Below are 19,700 nucleotides of genomic sequence, written 5' to 3' on the forward strand. Positions count from 1 at the left end.
GTGGATCAACATTTACTTGCTATGAACTAGTAAGGGGCTCTAACCTGTTTGCATCATAAGCATATATATATATACTTTTCCTAGTCACTATCACTGGAGGTATATATGTGGGGCTGCTTTCGGCATTGAAACTTAATATTTCAGTAATAATAACTCACTCCCTAAAGGTATATAAGATCTCACAGAGAAGCACTGATACTGATTATTTATTTTAACATTGCTTGGATGTAATGATGATTTGTTTGCTTTCTATTGATGGTCTACTAGACAAGAAGATCGGAAAAACTATTAACCATTATGAAAATTGTCATTACACAATTTTTCTACATTTATAATATTACTAAACTGCACAAAATTACTAATTCATAATGCTAAGCTAGGATTTTTTTTTAGTTTTATAAAATTATACACTAAAAAAGTACGATATTGGTCTTTTTTACAATTCCATATGATGCAAATGGGTTAAATTGAGAGGTTTTGACCACAACTTACGCATTCTAGATGTAAACAATGTCAAATAAATTAGTTTAAAAATCGTTATAAATAAAACATTCGATGACGAAATAAGTGAAATGTTAATTGAAATAAATTTTAAAATATGCCTTAATCTAGTATATGCGTTTCCCTTGTTTACGTTCTTAATTAGGTACATTAAAGATAGCTTACTTAAAAGTAAACTTAAGTCTACTTTAGTTGAGGACATGTATGTTGCCACCGCTAGCAGATGCCTTTGCCTCGTTCGCATAACAAACTTCCTTCATTAGTCTCGTAAACTTTAATGTCTTTATAATTAATCGAGTAACTTTGAAAAAATTAAACGACTGGTTAAAACAGGCTGTCGAATCAGGCTAGGCCAGTTCAGGCCATTCAACAAATAAAGAAGTTAACAAAATGCATTCAGTTATTATTTAGCATACTAATAATAAAAAAATCTGGATATTTAAAATACGAACAGTATCAATTTTTGTTTAGTTATGCAATATTCGATATTTTTTTTATTAATGGCTGCGAATTATATAGATTGTATAACGTATTACTTGCCACAGATAATAAATTTACAATAGAAAGCGTAACTACTTACTCTAATTAGCACTACCACACAAAATTCCGCACATAATATAGCAAAAATGTGGCTCCTTTATATAATTATTTACGGCTCATGCATGTAGAATGCAATTTAATAATAATTTGAGAAGGTTACACTCTGACAACTTTTAACAACCCTTTTGAAATGAAAAGATATGTTCACATTCATGATCAGTGCAAGCTATCATGCGCGCTAATTAATAATACACAAACTATATAAAAAGCTTGAATCAAAAAACTCTCCCCCTTATTGTAGTTCAATTAAACTTTAATAACTGAATGCAGAAATAAGAATAAATTGTATGGTTTTAAGCATACAAAGAATTTGTAACACAAAATTAAAAACGTATCATAGCTGTTATGTTTTTAAGTTAAAAATAACTTATGTTTAACTGACATAATATTAAAGACTGCAATGATCAATTTGCTCCATATAACTGACAATGTTAATATTAATAAAAGAAATTATAATGCATCTGTAAACATTTCATGTGATTTCATCTAAAACTATTTATAATTAGGCGTTTCATGCAATCTTTAAAATAAATCAATCTTATAATAAAAATTAATTTCCAACCACATAACGCAAAACTTAATTCTAAGATTGTTCCAGTTATTCAAATTCTTGTTAACCTTCGAAAATATCCCCAATCAACTAAACCACAATTGTTAATAAAAGTTATTTAAATTTAATTAAGCATTGCATAGTGTTGCTTTAAAAAAATGTAACGACAATTTAATTTGCTGTCATAATTTGATTATATCTTTGGTATTCAGAAATTCAAACAATGTATTTTTATTTTATTTTTACATTATCTTAATTATAAAAAATTGTTTCGGGCGCATGAAATAAATGAGTGCCAGGCGTGATTAAGTTAATAAATCATAAATATACTCTTATCAGGGCAGTCATCTTGTGTCTTATGTGTACGTTCTTTTTTTTGTTTAATTAAAAACTTTTTTATCGGAATCCTTTTTACTAACAATAATATTTATGAAACTCGATTTATAAACCTATTCACAGCTGGTACAGAATTATGTTATGTTTATTACTAACTATTTATTTTATTAAAATAAAAAAGTCTTAAAAATATTGTGTTCAAAAATTATTGCAATATTTATTCACATTCATTATAGAACTTAAACATGGAAAATATTGTAAACTTACGATTTATCGACATGTAAATATTACACATTGTAAAGGTAAAAAAGTTTTGGAGTTTAAAGTTTAAATACTCATTTTAATACTATATCTCAAAAATATTCTTGCATAATGATCTTATAGTAAATGAGGAAAAATTGGCTTGAGAAAACATCACGCCTACATATTATCCCGGATTCAAATTAATGATATATGTGTTTGTTAAAGTAAACGAAATGATATTTTTTTTTTTCATAAATTTTATACACGGGATAGATACGTTTTCCAAAGAAAGAACTAATTTTTACTAAATTCCTTTGTTAAAATTTGAATTAGCAAATTCCTTAAGTTGAATATCAGTAAAACCTATTCCTACCGAGGTTATAATTTTGTAATAACAATTAGAAATAGATTCCAGGCCCTTTTTTAAATTTTGAGGTCATTTGAATATTTTTCATTGTATTGATGTTTTATTGCAATGTTTCATTAGTGCATTTTTACTAACTATTAGGGGGACCGGAAAGTAATGTCCTTTCTGTCAACATATTTTACAAAAAAACCTATTGATTTTTACCGCTCCGGTATTGAAAATTTGTATACTAGATGGCAAAAGTGTCGATAACGAAGGTGAATATATTGTTGATTAGAAATAAAAACTAGTTAAAACATTGTCGTGTGAATTTAACTTAAGAAAGTAACATTACTTTCCGGTCACCCTAATACCTGAAACTATATTACCTCAGACTATATATAGTGTCACACATCTTTTTTTAAAGTATATTTTGTATACAATCGCAAATTAATCTCTCAAGTATTAGTTTTAACTGAAAATTAAATTTTAGTTTTAACAAGGGTATTTAGTAAAAAAATAATAGAACACAAAACTCGTTTTATATGCGAAATATAACAGGTCTACTACCGAGATTGTGTTTTCCTTAACTAACTTCAACTTAACAGTTTATGCACAATAGCCAACATTTTTTGTATTAACTTGGGTCCAATTGTATTCTTCTTATTTGCTATATATAGGACATCTACAGGATATTATTGCTATATAATTGCCGTTAAAAGTATTGCATATGTCAATATTTTTAATATAGTAAATTCTAATTAGATGACAAGTAAAAATTGTTATATTAACGTTTGGTCCTACATTAACATAATTTAGTATTTATGAAATGAATAATATTGATTTTATTACGTTTAAATTTAATAAAAGTCATTTTTTTCCTAATTAATATGTATTAAATTTCATTCTCTTCTATCTTTTTTTAATAATGAATGTTTTATATAATCAATAGACAGTTAACAAAATTCTTTGCAAAATCAAATCAGCAACACTATTCAATGCTGTACTATAATATAAACATGTTCAATTTGAGGTTCAGAGTAACTGCCGCAATCTGGTCATACCTTAAGCGGTATAAATATTACAAGCAAATGTTTCTGCCTTGATAAGAAAGCTGCTTTTGGTGTGGTTTATGGGTTTATCTAAATATTGGTTAAAATAATCATTATCCCACAAGCGGGAAATATATGTTAAATTGTATATATGTGATTAAAAACCTTATACACGTATAGACAATTATGGTGTTACAATCAATTCATTACATATATCGCACATGTTTCCGAGCTGTTAATATATTATTGCTTTCAAAATAAATGATCTATGCAAATACATAGAATTGGCCATATAAATTCGTTAATATACAATACAGCTATACTATAACGTGATATGATCAATGAATACAAGATAAAATTTTTGGGGTATTTATTACTAATGAAAACCTTTTTATGTAATCAAGGTGAAAAACTCCTTGTTGTAATTCATTTTGTCGAATGTTCACGTTTCCTTATTTGAGTTAGTGACGTGTGAAATTATGTTTAAATACAAATACGTTATATTCATAAAAGTAGCTGTGAAAATAAATTAAATAATATGTCACATTGTGACATGATTATAAAATTCAGATGCACGTTTAAAATAGAAAAGAAAGGACAGGTTTTGAACATTCTAAAATAAAATTTAGATTTACTTTTACGCAGGCAGTCCCTTTATGCAACACATATCGGTTTACTTCTTATTAATTTATAAAGCAAATTCGTGAGATACACACCAATTTATACAATACAATTATTAACTAATATTAATAATGCGCTTCTAAAAAGGTCGCGTAAAATCTACCTCACAGCGAGAAAAGTCATGCATAAACGATGATTGAATAAAAGGCACGTGAAAAATGTCTTTTATCACTTTAAGGTATAGCGGTTATTGAATAACATAATATTATTATTTGTAAAATAAAACTTTTCACAACCGATATCGGTTTATTGCAGTTTTATAAAACAGGCGGTTACCACATTCGTTACCAATTCGGCACTGCAATATTTAATGGGGGCGTTACGAAATACCTCTATTTTCTTTCCTTCTAAAACCTTCATGTAATTATTTAGGCGAAAACAAATATTAAAACGATCAAATAACTATTAGTCATAATAGCTGAGACCATGGAAAACCTAGACACAATGCTGAAGAATCAAATCTGTTATGGTAGAGTTTATACAAACGACGGCTATTGGGCCAAAGGTCGAGAACCTTGGTGACCATGAGTCGATAGACATGGCGGGGCCAGGCCTTCTACTAGATGGACCGACGACATATTCTAGATCGCGGAAAGCCGGTGCATGCGAACAGCGCGTGGCCGATCATCTTGACGTTCCTAGGTGGAGGGCCTAGCCTGGGCCTGCCGTGGGTGTCTTTATACTGACACGATAAAGATGGTAAACTAATTGATCCAATTCAAAACGATTGATGAAAAATCCATGCAAGTTGATGAACAGAGACGTAATTATGCATTAAAACATTTTACGATAAATATACGGGAACTTGTAACAACTTGTTTGCAGGTCAAACGTACCGCAAACTAAGGCGCCAGAGAGAGGTAAATATATTTTTAACTTATATTAGAACGGGCTCTTCAATATAAACACCTGAAGTTTATCGTTTCCAATTATTTCTATTGGAAATCTATGGTGAAGGTCTGTGTCTAGCAGTAGACGTCCCAAGACTGAAATGATGATGATAAATACATAATAGAAGAAATTATAGAATCGGTATAAAAAACTATTTGGTAAGAGGAAGTTATATTTTTTTCTTGTAAAGTGGGTACCGCCCCTGTCTATAAAAGATTGAGAAGCTATGATCTCAAGCATATCAGTTAACATGAAGGTGATAACAGCAAAATAATCGTAGACCAAAATATACATATGTGAATAAATAAATAAAAAATAATGCGTTTACCATAAATAATACGATTTAGCTACCACTACCGTTTATTATTGCAAAATAATTGAGCACCGCATAAACAGAAGTAGAAATTTATTTCTCCAAATAAATAATATAGATTGTACATCTGTCACATGTAGAAGAAATAAGCTAAGTACAAAGCCTTAATGAATTTTCAATGACCGTAGCGCCTCTATACGAATGCTATTAGAAAATACGAAGTTGGAAGTCTATTTAGGTATAGATCGATTCAATAATAAATACCAACATGAAATAAAATATAAATAGCATATGGTGGACACGACTATAAGAAAGAAGAAATTTCAGTTAGTACAATATAAGTGATAAATAAATAAAAACAGTTTTTAAGGTATGTCCGATATTAATTATTAATAGTATTGCATTTTTTACATATAATACAGACGATATTATAATTTAAAAGAATGTTTAACGCATGTGGTACACTTTTAAATAAATTTTATTAATTAATAAATATTTAAAATTATTGCTTGCCAAATTTAATATCGGATATGCCCAACAGCAAGAGAAATTATACCGGTGTAACACTGTTTGGACGGTGAAAGACGGGAAAACGTACTTAGCAAACTACGTGAATATGTCGGTGATGCGAGACCCTTCAATGTGTACAGATGAATTCATCATGTTGTTCATCATGTCTTTCATCTTCATGATCACCTTTTTTGTTCAAAAATGGCGCATCCTGTGTTTACAGATGATAGGTCTCTGTGTATTAGAGGTTGTTATAAAGCATATAACTGAAAACTTTATTCTCTACCCGAGAATACGTCGCACATTAAGCATTAAATAGAAATTTCTCTTTGGATTATGCAAGCTTAGCATATTGGTTGATAAAACCGATGCCTATTTTATTTATTTATATTTCTAGGTCTTTAACTGCAAGTCATATATTCAAGTCATATTTTGAAGATTTGTATCAGGCATCGGAAACAGGAATATTAAACATATTAAAATACCGTATCCACAATAGATACAGAGCATGCATTTCATAATGGAGGCAAACAGCACCGAAAAATAATTGCAACAAGCCATGCATGTTGATTTTAATATATAACGTACAAGACATTTTCATTGATATTTTGTAAATTGGTAGATAATGACCGCTTATTCTAATCGTAGTTTCTAGATCTTTCATTGCTTCATTGAAATTTTGTTCTTATTAAATATTTGTAGCTGTGACCTGTTCTACTGGCGGCGATCGAGCGCCGCGATAGTGTACAAGCAAGTTGCGAAGACGCGACTAAGCGAAGTACATAACCTTCTTAGTGACAGCATGTACGGTGATAGCGCGAGCCATTGCGCCCGGAGTACGGTCCTCGCTGCATGCTGATTGGTGGCTTCCTTCTCCGGAGTCGTGTTCCTTTTCCACGAGGTGATATCTTGCTCGGAAGGCGACGAGATGAGCGTAGTAAGCCGGTGCGGGGATGGACACGGAGCGGGTGCAGCGCACGTAGGTGTGGCATAACTGGTACGTGAGACACTGAAGTTCGTCGGAACCGAAGTGATTGTCATCCCACAGCACGTGGTAATGAGATGGACGGGATGTGCCCTGATGATGATGAAATAAAAAGTTACAAATACAATCGTTTTAATTTATATAAAAAAAACATTGGTGGTAAATTGTTTTACATTGACAGTATGTGAAAATAAATCTAGATATATTGGAGGCAAAACCTATATTGCCCTTATTGGTTTAATACATCTATCACAATATACACTTTCCAACAAAAAGGTTGTTAATTTAGTAATTACTAGCTGTCGACCGGTCGTTTCACGTGACGTCAAATATAGAAGAAAGAGAGAAATATTTAAATCTATTTTTTGTAATTATACATACACAATCATAATTATTCCTTTATATGTAGTACGTTTCTCACCTAAATATACATATATATGTATATATACATATACGTGTATATGTGTGAGAGTGTATAACTGTTAACTTGTATGTATGTGTATATAGGGATGTTTGTATCTGTATGTATATACACCCCAAACTGCTCTTTTCTTTATGTCTCTCATCTCCATCGAAAGTTTGTCTAGAGATCGCCTCGAACGATAAGACCGCCTCTTTTACCATATGAATTGATTTTTCTTTTCTCTTTATGTATTGTATGTGTTGTACAAAAAGTTTTAATAAATAAATAAATAAAATACCAAAAAAAAAACCTGACCAACGTCTACCTTGGAAATATAGACCCTTTGCATTATTTAAGTGAACCGCCCCTCAACACTCTTGTGAGTGGAATTTTAGTTAAATCCGTTCTTAGCTGACCTTTACTCGGCGAAAGAATGGAAAACGGTGTTAAAGGGGTAACGCTTTTTGCTCACGAAGTGCTATATATTCAACACTTTAAAACTTTTATATTCTGTATACAATGTTTTTACCTGTATGCCCTGGTGGCTGCAGAGGTAGAAGTCGAACTCGGTGGGATGCGTGATGCCAAGGTCCACAGTGGTGCCTGCCGGGATGTTTCCCGACTTGCCCGACTGCTCTTTCTTGTCTGCGCAGAACAGTCGCGTGTGGTGTCGCTTCTGCACCACTATGAACGTGATACCCGGCTTGTACTCTGCTTCCAACTATAAAAACAATAATTTACTTTTTTAAATAATTAATCAGAAATTTTAGTAGAACCTTGATCACAGTCCTAGCAATTAAATCATTTTATAAAAATGTTTAAAAGGATAAAATTGTTACAATAAGAAGAGAATGTTATCACTAATCAAAGTGATATTTTTTTATTTGAAGCCAGCTAATGATGAGTCGCCAGTAAGTCGTCTCTGACCACCATATCTGCAATTATTTACATATATAATTAATTCAGATTACGTAAAGATTTAATTTATATAATAAAATTAAGATAACTTCCAGAAAAATTTACTTTATATGTAATCAACAAAATTACTATTTATTATTATATATTTTGTCTGCATTGTATAATTACTACGGACTGAAATCTTATTTTAATCAAGTAGTATCTGAATCTGAATCATATATTGAAAGCTTTGCTTCTCCTTAATATTTTGTAATTGATTGATACTTTATACTTAAATATTGTGAAATTACAAAAATAACAAATGATAATTTAATTTAATAAAGATATTTAGGCTAAGAGCCGAGATATTTTTAGTGAGTTTGGTTCGAGTTTGATTGATTATACATGGCCCAAAACAAACACCATGTGTAAGGGGTTCCTCAAGCTTCATCATCATCGCAGGACATCTACTGCTGGTCATAGGCCTCATCCGTATATTTTCGACAGCGGCCCTCATCCAGTGTCGTCTGACGACATTAACAAGGTTGTCTCTCCACCTTCTAGGTGGACGTCTTGCGCCGCGCTTGCGGGACCTTGGTCTCTACTCTCGAACCTCAGGGATCCAGGGGTTATCTGTTCTTTTGCCAATCTGCTGTGGACTATGTCATATTCTCGTGTATGGATTTCTTGCTTCGTTATTAGAATCGAGGTCTAAATGCCAAGTAAAGCAACCAGTATTCTTACATCACGATAAAAAGAAACTAACCTTGATACAAGCTTCGCGAACTGCTGTTAGCTCATGTTGCAACACGTGTATGAACTGCCCCTCCGATATCCCGTCCCGGTACATTATAATACGGTGCGGCTTGAACCCGCCTGTGCTCTTATAGAACATTATGAGCAGCTCCTGCACCATGCTGCTCATCTCGTGCACTATCTCCTGTCTGTCAATACAACAGTTATAAAGGGACATTATCATAATAATAACTTTCGAACTCAGCACGATGCCATACTGGGGTTTCATAATATATAATTATATGTGGCCGAATCCGGATCGACGGACACGAGATTGTTTAAACTGTAACAATTGTAAAGATTAACAGCACAGACCTTTATCGTATATAATTAATCTTTAAAATTATCAATCATATAAACATACTACGACAAATTTCATTTACTAATTATTTATTATTTCTACCAAATTTAAAGTACCTCAGCTTTATGGTTTTAGAGATATCATGATGAGTGAGTACATAGTAACAGACCACGTGAATTATTTTCTCAACAGGTGATGTAACAGGAATTTAAATCACATTGAGTTAGATACCTATGTTGCTGCACGCGGACCGTCGCTGCGTATCGAGATGGATGTGCGTCCATCGAACCTACGACGGCTGCGATCGATGGCTTCTTATTATCTCCAGCTGGTGGGTGGGTCACGTCCACCCCCAAGAATATCACAGGCTCGTTGAAAACCTACAAACGAAACAACTAAGAAAACATTCACCATTCATTACCTAAACATTTTACGACATGCGGATACAACAAACGTCAAATAAAACGAAATTCACGTACAGCCTTTATTAAGCCTTGTTGATTATATTATATTACTCATTACGTTATACGACTTTACACGAATTATTAATTTTCCATGTATTTTCCAAAAAATTAAGAAAAAAATACTTATTTTTTATTATGAAATATTCAAAAACGTATATAACCATGTTTAAAAACGCTATTTTTTTTTGTATAAATACGTAATTATCATCTTTCATACGGAATTTCAAAATAATAATTACTTATAATATCACCAATAAATAATAATTACATAAATGTTTTATACAGGCGTGTCCCATAAATAAACCCAAAATCGATAGAACAGTCTAATACCTGATATAATTAAATTAAAACATCTTTGGATTTGGTTAATAATTTTGAGTACAAAAATGGACAAAATGTAAAAATTTCTTTTAATATCAAGACGATTTACAATTTTTTGTCTGACAATTACAAAAAAATTACTTACGGTGACACATAGAGGAAAAAATACGAGGTGCATAAAATTAATTTACTTTATGACAGTAATTATATCGTAGATTTTTGATTTGTATTTTTGATTATTGCCACTATCTGCTTTATCATCTGATTTTGGCTGACATTGATTTATGTGACACACTGTATGTACATTAATGGAAATTGATTCAATCACATGTTAAAGGAACGCTATTACGGCAGAAGACCACCAGTGGAGAACACGAGATATCATTAAAGAATCCTTTAAAACTTTTAATACAGGGTGTACTGTAATTTTCTTCCGATTCTTATAAGCAAGATTTAAACTAACATCAAATTTTAATGTAAGTTTTACGTATGTTTCTACTTGAGAGTCAAATTAAAAATTATATTAGTAATTACTGACGTTACAATTAACATTATTGGTGATATTAATTATATTTTATGGATCCTGTCTTCTTTTTATTCTTGGCTGATTCAAATGTATATAAGCTCAAACGGAATGCAATAAATGCATATGCCACCTCAGAATATAACTCTACATACATTTGTAAACATATACATAAGTACAGCGTTATGCTATGACGGTACATACAATACTTTCCTCTGCATGGCAGTAATGTTTATGGCACTTACACCTGCAGGCATAAAGATAAATATAATACGACTAAAATTAAGGAAAAACAGTTGCAAAATTTAATTTTCCGCTTACATTGAAACGGTCCGTGCTATGGGCACAATTTTGTTCTAAGTTAGTAGGACTCGTTTCTTGTTGGCGCTCAGACAGGACTGGCTATGAAGAAATAATGATAGCATATCAACTATTTACTTCAAACAGTCTAATTTAAAAAAAACAATCACAAAGATATCAAAAATAATAATTATCGATATTTTTCCCTTAAAAAGCTAAAACATCTGTTCACTCTTTATATTTAATTGTGAATACAAGTATTAATAACACATCGGAAACTATGTAAAAAGAAATTAACTATATGGTTATAGCTAGACAGAATTAAAACTCGAAAATGAACAAATTATTATATTGGTTAGTAATAAGCTAAGGATGCGTTTATATGGATGCAAAATGTCAATCTAAAACTGTCGTTAGCACATTGCAGACCCATTCTCTTACTCTTATGGTACTTGTCCCTGTTTACCATTCGACTTGAAGTATTTCGAACTTATTTCTTTTAACTAGTTATTTAACTTCATTTTATTAATGTAAAAAGAACAGAAACCACTAGTTTATAATTAGAATAACTGATAACGATGAATCTTTCGTATTACATAAAAAGAAATGTAACTACGTTTCCTTTAAAATGGTAGCCATATGTAAACGCAACTTTACGTTTTTTAAAAAATTGTTAATACACATCATGATCATTTGTTCATTTCAATTCCGCAAAATAACCGTGTGAAAGAGCGTTATATTAACTCTATCTAGCAAATGTAGTATAGACAAAATTGTAGATATTTATCACAAATGTCTAATATAAACTACGTGTTGTTCTATAACCAATGGTAATTAAAACTTATAAATCATTATTAATTAATTAAATATTAGATTTGTGTTTACCTTAGGACGTAACGATGGCACTAAGATGGAATTGATTCCACCTAGCTTCACATTAATCTTCAAGCATAAGTTGCTAAGTGTTTGTGGCGATGTCTTATTGACGTTCTTCGCTTGCACACATTGCGTCGCCATACCAAGGACAGTGTCGCCAACACGTTTCACTTCCGCTACACATAATGAATATACAAAGTAGAGAATTATCTATCCCAAAATATATTGTTTGAAGTTGTAAGAGAGATGGAGGTATCTGTCACACTGTTGCCGAATGAGGACAGGTTATTTTTTAGTTATATACATAATTTTGGTCAGCGGACTTAGGGAGTGTTTGTAAAATAGGTAAGTTTAGCAAGATAAAAATCAAGATGTACTTTTGCAACTCTCGGTTCACTTCTGACAAAAACAGTACCAAGTAGAAAAGAAAAAAGATAACCCTTATTTTTTATACAATAATTTTACTAATCTTATTTTTTGTTACAAGCAACATACCATAAACAGGAGTCTTTCCTGGCAATACCACAACAACTAACTGTAGCTGTACAAATGTAGATTTAAGGTATTTGAACATTGGCTCCACTTGGTCTGGTCCTGTGGCGTATTTGCAAAAGCATGGTTGGCCAATAATAGGCATTCCTGCATCATTTGAAATTTTTTGTAGTTGCTGTGTAAAATTCCTGAGGAAAACATACATATGTGCTATATTACCAAGTCAACACTTACCGACTACACAGAGGAAGCTGTAAATTCAGTAAAGCTAACAGCGCTCAACACTAATCAATATAGCATTGTTATGGAATAACTGTAACACAAAGTACAGAGGGACCTATCCCAAAATTTTACAAGAGTTTGTAACTTCTTATTCAAAATTATTTTTAAAATTAACAAACAAATAACTTGAAAAACAGATAATATTTATACTAGAATTTTACTTACTTAAGAGCATCTTCTCTAACAGTTCTTTGTGGAGCAAAACATGCAATAGCCCACACTCGAATTTCTACTCCCATGAAGAATTGTTTTCCTCGCATATCCCATACACCTTGGTTAGGCAGAGCCTGCTGATGAAATAAATGTAACGATATTTAAGATTTACTAACTAAATTAGGTATAAGTCTGGGTGAAGTAACAATGTGATTATAAAAATGAGAAACTTATTCTAATTGACAGAGAAAGTACTGTTGTAATACAACAAATTGTATCAAAAGTCTAGGTAATGAAACATTCACGTAAGATTTAACTGTCTCAAATATTCATTATAAACTTATGCATTTTCTGATATGTAAGTGGTTTTGGGTATAATCTGTTTCAATGCTTTATTCTGACTATTCTGTAATTTTACATGAACACAATAAAATTAATAGCATATGTTTGTAACAAATATGTGGTTACAAGGTATAGAAGCTAATTTATAATTTCACCTACAGGTTAATATGGCGTAAAAAAGGACAAGAAATATTAAAGAGACATTTATGATCCTTTGGTTTCCATACCATTTTAAATTAACCAAACAAGTCCAATATCAGTTATCCATTAAACATAACATTATCAACATTAGAATACATCAGTAGAAGAATGCCACAATTGTCCAATTTTATAAAAACTAGAATCAGATTGAACACCCCTATAAGGCACAAGTCAACTTAAAGCTAACAATAAACACTTTTTTTAGTCCCTTTTACAATATCCTTAATACACTAACACAATCACATAAAAATCCTTCATACTATGTCAGAATTTTTCGGACATTTTATTTACAACTTCAGAAATTTGTCACAAAATAATTTAGATACATTATAAGGGAGTGTATTATATTTACCATACACAGTTGCCCACAAAAGTGATACTAATTTTATGAAGCCTGGAGAAAGGGTTATAAACAAACTTATTCTAGTTTGAAGAAATTAACATTACATAGCACATTGAATATATGTTTCCTAACCTGTCCACCTAAAGACGACACGCGCCCTCCATACTGAAGTTTTGGCGGAGGAAGCACTCGTCCACGCACTTCCATCATATTGTTAGATATTGTCAAGCCAAACTCCTTTACATAAAGATCCGTATTGAAATTGGCTCGACGAACTAAATTATTTATCTCGCGCTCCCTGAAGTGGAAAACAAATTGAAATCTCAATTTACGTTACATTGATAGTAACATTTTATCTTATTAACGAATATAATAGTACACCAGCTATCTATGTAAAAAACATTACTCTTATGATTTTTACAAGGTGATTGGATATAGGTGAGAAGGCTTTAAGGCGTGAATGTATGCTTATTTGTCAGCAAAGAGCTTTAAACCTTTTACACTTGTTTCTTATAGTCATATTAGATGTATGAAATGTATCTCTATATGATTTGATAAATCTGAAATATGTCACACTCATTTCTTTTTATTGGAATGTGAAATGCTAGTAAATTTTAGTTTTACAGTAATTAGAATTTTGAAAACGCTATATATATATATATATATATATATATATATATATATATATATATAAATACAGCCCATTTATTTTTCAATATTGCAAAATATTCGACCAGAAATGTAAATTATTGAAAATATTTTATGCACCATTTTATATCCTAAAAATTGATTGATATTCCATTCAAGGTATTTCAAGTTCTATTTGTTTACAAATATGTATGAACAAAATAATTAAATTGTTGCATAATGCCTATTAATCTAATTAAAAGCTTTAATTATTTTTCAGTCAAAAATTCAAGTGATTTTTTATTCCTAAAGCTTTAATTAAATAAATTCAATTAAACATAATAATGAGAATAATATAGCTTTAAGAGAACCCAATATAAAATTATGGATTGGGATATACAACAGAAAAATTGATATTATATTTTCTGCTATATTCATTTAAAGAGAATGTTTCTTTTATTTAAGATATGTATTACAATATTTTCAAATTAGATGAATATTTTGTGTTTAAAATTGTTACTTACCTATCAGGGGCTGATCTAGCAGTTGCCTTAATCATGGTTGATGTTTGCATATCAGTTAACTTTTTAATACATCTCTGACCAGGCACAATATTACATACTTCCAAAGGCAAATACGTATGTTTATGCTCTTGTCCCACTTGTAGACATGGCAAATGAGGGAATCTTAGTTTCATTTTATACTTATCCAAGAAATATTTTGCCACTGTACACTCTACAGTTTGTCCATTGTCTAATTGTAGTGGAAACCTTATAAAAATAAAGTTTTATGTTAGAATTTATTTCATTAATTAAAAAAAAGTAATGTTAAAAAAGGAAAATAAAAATGTGCTTACGATTGCATTTGAGCAGGCCTGCGTGTAACATTACAGACCCTATATTTACGTTTCATAGTTCCACAATGAGTAATTTCAATCTTGAGTCCTTTGATTTCTTTTGTAAATTTAACACGCTGAGAATCTGTCAGAGGCTTTCTTTGGTCATTTATGTCCCTTATATCTAATACTTCACACATAAATTCTATTACGGGCTGTGCTTTATAAAAGGCAGTTGCAGACACTGTAAAAATGATTAGATTATAAAGTAATTAAAAAAAATCCTTTTCCTACAGTGAAAAACTATACAAAACTGTTACACAATTGGATTTAATTAATACTAAATAGTATTCTGTTGGAATCTAATTCAAAATATTAAGTAATTACTCATTACCATCAATATTAAGCATCATCTTCCATTGGCTGGGTCTTACAGACTGGTGGAAACCAAACCACACCTCTCTGCCACCACCAAGAGGATGGTAGTATCCTTCAGGTGATGAAAAAAATGATCGTCCAACTGGTGTATACATCATAGATGGCAAGTGTCGCATGACAACATCTAATGCTAATATAGCATCATATGGGATCTGTCTTGTGCGGCCTTCCAAGGCTTCCTCCAAGGCAAAAAGTGATACCTGAGCAAAATATCATTAATAAATGACTATTAATGAACCAAATATAACTAAACAGATAATTAGTTACAGAATAATGAACATAATTAGTATTTTTAAATACGAATACAAATTCAATTGGCATCAATTATAATAATTATATAATTGATTGCTGAATATAACTTATTGTCAAGTAACAAATTTATTTATCATTTCAAATATTGATAAATACAATTAAGCTATTTGCAGACAAGCAGTATAAAAAACAATTACCTGTGCAACCCATTTAATGGTGACACGAAATACTCTGTCCTTTCCTTCACCAGGTAATATTACTTCTAATTCAACTCTATCATTGCCAATTGGTAAAGGATCTCTTGTATATAAATTGTTTCTTCCATCAAAAACAGGTTTTAAAGTACCAAATATTTTATTGTAACGTTTAACCATAGTTTCAACAATTTCTCTATTAACCTAAAAAAATAACAGTTTTATCAGAATATATTGTCATTTAAATAAATATTCAATATGATAAAATTATAAAAAACAAACCTTTCTAGGACATTTATCAGGCTGTATATTGACATCATAATGGTGCACAAAACCTCTAGGCATTGATATTTGAAAATGGTTTGCTCTAAGCATTATAGGTCGACCTTCATGACCAAGATTGGGACGGCGTGGACAAGTTAAAACAGGTAGATCAGGAGGTGGCGCTGCAGCCGGAGGAACAAGTGCCATGGCGCCTGCTCCTCCCGCAACTGGTGGAGGTGCGCCAGTGCTAGGGGCTGTGCTCGGTGCGCCAGCAGCCGCTGCTGTAGCACCAGCTGGCGCCGTCACCGCACCAGTCACGCCTACTGCACCAGCACTCGTCTCCCCCGTTGGAGCTACGTTAGAATATATTACATACGATAAATATAATTATGTTGAAGTTACCTCCTACATATGGAATACATTAAAATTTCTATTTGTAAGAACCGTTCCATTTCTATTACAAACGACATTATTAAGGGCAATCAAACAAAGGATTATTATGCCTAATTCCTGCTTGAAACGATATAAAACGTAATACTTACGTTGGCCAACGGGGTGCATTTTGGCATACACTTATATATAAAAGAGTTTAAACTTAAGTATGAAATAGCTTTTTGTATTGAAATTAAGGCAATGTGCTCAAATAGATGTGGCTTCAACTGCAATTTTATGTTGCACCTTGACGTCTGTTGTTGGTTTTTGACATTAAGTAGGGATGTTAATAACCGATACTAAGACTTCAAATCTTTTCTAATATCGGTTTTGAAAAAAAATCTTCGTCACATGAAATCTTATTTAAAAACAAACCGCAATAAGAAAAACTTTACAAGCGAAATACGAGGATACCAATTGTTAAAAACTGATGTTCTCATTGCTATAAATGATCTTTATTTTCAGACAAATAGTTGTTAATATTACGCGGAACAAAAACAAACAATAATTTAACAGTAAGTAGACTTATTAGATTGTAGTTTCTTTACAGCACTAATATTCTTGTACATATTTAATACGCAAATGTTAGTACATGGTCTAATGAATAAATGGGCCTTGAAAAATGAACGTCGAGTCCCGAATGCGTTATAAAATTAAAAACTAACATAGGTATCTAAAGTTTTATTTGAATTATATTGATAACTAAATAATTAACTACATGTCAAAATACAACATTAACATAAATATGCCTGAATATCTCTTCAAAAGAAGTAAAAAGCTTTATATATAGTAGTAACTCTGCATTTATTTATTATTTTTAGCCTTTTACTATACACTGTAGTTTAATCAATATTTTACGCTTAATAAAATATTTCGACAGAAAACTCTTTTACAAAAGTATTAGTAACACTAAAACTTTTATGAACTTCTTTCTGTATTTTATACGCCGTGCAAAGCCGTTTAAAGCGGTATTTCAACTGCTTTTGTATACAAGTGTAATGGACACATAAAACTAATAGGTAATATAAAACTATTAGTAAATAAAACTAAGCAGCCAGTAGTTGTAATCTGAAGATGCAATTTTATGTGATACTTCATCATCATCACGTCAGCCGTTAAAAGCCCCTCCCCTAAAGGTCCGAAAAAACTATCTTAATGTTATTCACTGTTAGTTTTTAGCTCGCAATTTTTATTTAGTTTATTTCATGACATATTTAATTCTGTTTCTCTACTTAACACTTGTATTATTTAATTGAAACTCGCAAACAATATTCTTGAAAAAAATTTTCGCAAAATTTTTGGTTAATTTGAACAATTATGCTGCTTATTTCAGATAAATCTGCAATATTTTTATTTTTGACTAAACAGATGTCAGCATACATTTTTCCTATGTTAACAGATCCGTATTTATTGCCCTGTGCATTTTTAGTATTAAATTTGTTCGGATAATATATTATGCATTTATAGTTTTAATCTGTGATCTATTCAATCACAAAGATAGCATAGTCTACTGTACCTATTTTTGCACCCTTAACATATCCAGGAGAAAATATGTCTATCCCTTACAGTGGTACTGTTCGAAGATCAGGCGGTGTGGTGTCTGCAATTGCGAAACAGCTAAAGAGCGTAAATCTTAAAGCTGCAAAAAGAGTGACCGTCCAGTTTGATCCGTTTAGTGATAATGTTAAACATACTAGGTAAAATGAACCCCTTTGTCAGAATAAAATCTTTTAGAGGAATATCACTACTTCTTCATAATTCATTAGCATTTAAATCTTTGTTGGATAATTTGATCTAAATAAAGTATCAAGTCAGGGATAAATAGTATTCTAGATTGTTGTTATTGTTACCTATATTCAAATATCTTGTTTTAGGAACTTTCTGCATTATATAAGTTCGCCAAAGATAGCCTTAACAAATCCAAACTGTGTTCTGAAAACAGAAGTAGTGTGTGATCGCAGAGAACCTACTGTTAATATAACAATTATACCATCAATTGCAGGTAACTTATCATCTTTTACATTTTTTCCAGTGTTTTTGTTGCACAGAAACAGAATTGTTTTAAATTTAAGCAACCTTTTAGAGATAAAAACTATTTTCACATTTAAAAGTGGAACACAATATACAAACAAATCTTATGACTTCCAAGACAAATTTAACAACTGTTTGTTAAAGATATAGAGAAATAAGATTTTTATTCAATTGATGTTGATGCTGGTGGCCTTTCTGGCATTTACAGCTTTGTTGGACTCAGGGTTTAGGAATCAAGAATCTGCAAGCTAATAGAGTCTATGTCAGATGTGAAGATAATATCTTAAATTAAATAATTGATATCAAATAGGTCAGAGTGAGGCATTAACATCTCTAAAGATTTTGCTATATCAATATCTCAGTTGAGAGTGGTCTGTTCTCAATTGTGAGTCAGTGTAGCACCATGCTGGGCAAGTACATAGATTATGAAATTGAAAGAAACACTTGTTACTAATTTTAAGTTTTATTTTATTCATTGGAGGTATAATACTGTGCCATACTTTTTTAATATTCCATTCAATAGGGTTCTTTCTTCTTTTCAGAAACAGCAAATTTAAAAAATATTACTATTAAAAGTGGTAACCTGTCTTGTCTAGAAATTTTTCAATTGCTGAATAAACATTTGTCTTCACTCGCTCCTGTTGAACAAGTTTCATCAACTGCACAAACCAAATCAGAGAAAAAGAAGGGCAAGAAGAAGTGAACCAAAATATGGCACGTTCAAACAAAGGAAACTTACATGTTGTTGAAGAGATATACAATCAAATACCTGCCTTCACTGATGTGTTCTCAGAAGACACATTTTACATGTTTGTTGTCATTTTTGTTTTATCAACAATACTAGTAGCTTTTATCTTGTCAAGATTTATTACTATCAAACCTGTAGAGTAATTTTAAGCATATTAAACATGATAAAATAAAAGTCT

The 19,700-nt window shown here is 31.1% G+C and overlaps 3 protein-coding genes across 4 annotated transcripts; 2 read left to right on the top strand and 1 right to left on the bottom strand.

The window, feature by feature from the left end:
• Positions 1-6,184: 6,184 nt before the first annotated feature.
• AGO1 (protein argonaute-2) lies at positions 6,185-16,959 on the bottom strand. 2 transcript variants are annotated; one of them, XM_068770152.1, is made up of 14 exons: positions 16,854-16,959; positions 16,330-16,664; positions 16,051-16,251; positions 15,558-15,801; positions 15,185-15,407; positions 14,853-15,098; positions 13,834-13,999; positions 12,828-12,949; positions 12,384-12,568; positions 11,898-12,064; positions 9,636-9,784; positions 9,075-9,252; positions 7,941-8,132; positions 6,185-7,101 (listed from the first exon to the last, which is right to left on the bottom strand). In XM_068770152.1, the coding sequence occupies exons 1-14, from the start codon at positions 16,870-16,872 to the stop codon at positions 6,793-6,795; spliced, it is 2,736 nt and encodes a 911-aa protein (XP_068626253.1). In that variant the 5' UTR covers positions 16,873-16,959; the 3' UTR covers positions 6,185-6,792. The 2 variants fall into 2 exon arrangements, with proteins under 2 accessions (XP_068626253.1, XP_068626252.1); XM_068770151.1 differs by having other exon boundaries at positions 12,828-12,952.
• Positions 16,960-18,244: 1,285 nt separating this feature from the next.
• mRpL53 (mitochondrial ribosomal protein L53) lies at positions 18,245-19,477 on the top strand. The gene is made up of 3 exons (XM_068770154.1): positions 18,245-18,440; positions 18,618-18,745; positions 19,317-19,477. Exons 1-3 carry the CDS (start codon positions 18,295-18,297, stop codon positions 19,475-19,477), a joined length of 435 nt encoding a protein of 144 aa, XP_068626255.1. The 5' UTR covers positions 18,245-18,294.
• An 8-nt stretch (positions 19,478-19,485) lies between these two features.
• On the top strand, positions 19,486-19,686 carry LOC137926532 (uncharacterized). Its single transcript, XM_068770155.1, has one exon. The coding sequence runs from the start codon at positions 19,486-19,488 to the stop codon at positions 19,663-19,665; it is 180 nt and encodes a 59-aa protein (XP_068626256.1). The 3' UTR covers positions 19,666-19,686.
• The last annotated feature ends 14 nt before the right edge of the window (positions 19,687-19,700 follow it).

Source organism: Battus philenor, unplaced genomic scaffold (assembly GCF_028537555.1).
Source record: "Battus philenor isolate CCGP_79_NKW_IND1 unplaced genomic scaffold, ilBatPhil1.0.hap1 SCAF_3, whole genome shotgun sequence".
Classification (NCBI taxonomy): domain Eukaryota; kingdom Metazoa; phylum Arthropoda; class Insecta; order Lepidoptera; family Papilionidae; genus Battus; species Battus philenor.

Excerpts from the sequence above, each read along its gene's own strand:
- AGO1 (XM_068770151.1), bottom strand. Across the intron at positions 16,252-16,329 it reads CTGATAAATGTCCTAGAAAG|GTTAATAGAGAAATTGTTGA; the intron begins GTTTGTTTTTTA and ends TTATTTTTTTAG. Across the intron at positions 12,065-12,383 it reads AGGAAAGACTCCTGTTTATG|CGGAAGTGAAACGTGTTGGC; the intron begins GTATGTTGCTTG and ends CATTATGTGTAG.
- mRpL53 (XM_068770154.1), top strand. The coding sequence starts at position 18,295 with ATGTCTATCCCTTACAGTGGTACTGTTCGAAGATCAGGCGGTGTGGTG. Across the intron at positions 18,441-18,617 it reads GATAATGTTAAACATACTAG|GAACTTTCTGCATTATATAA; the intron begins GTAAAATGAACC and ends ATCTTGTTTTAG. Across the intron at positions 18,746-19,316 it reads AATTATACCATCAATTGCAG|AAACAGCAAATTTAAAAAAT; the intron begins GTAACTTATCAT and ends TCTTCTTTTCAG.
- LOC137926532 (XM_068770155.1), top strand. The coding sequence starts at position 19,486 with ATGGCACGTTCAAACAAAGGAAACTTACATGTTGTTGAAGAGATATAC.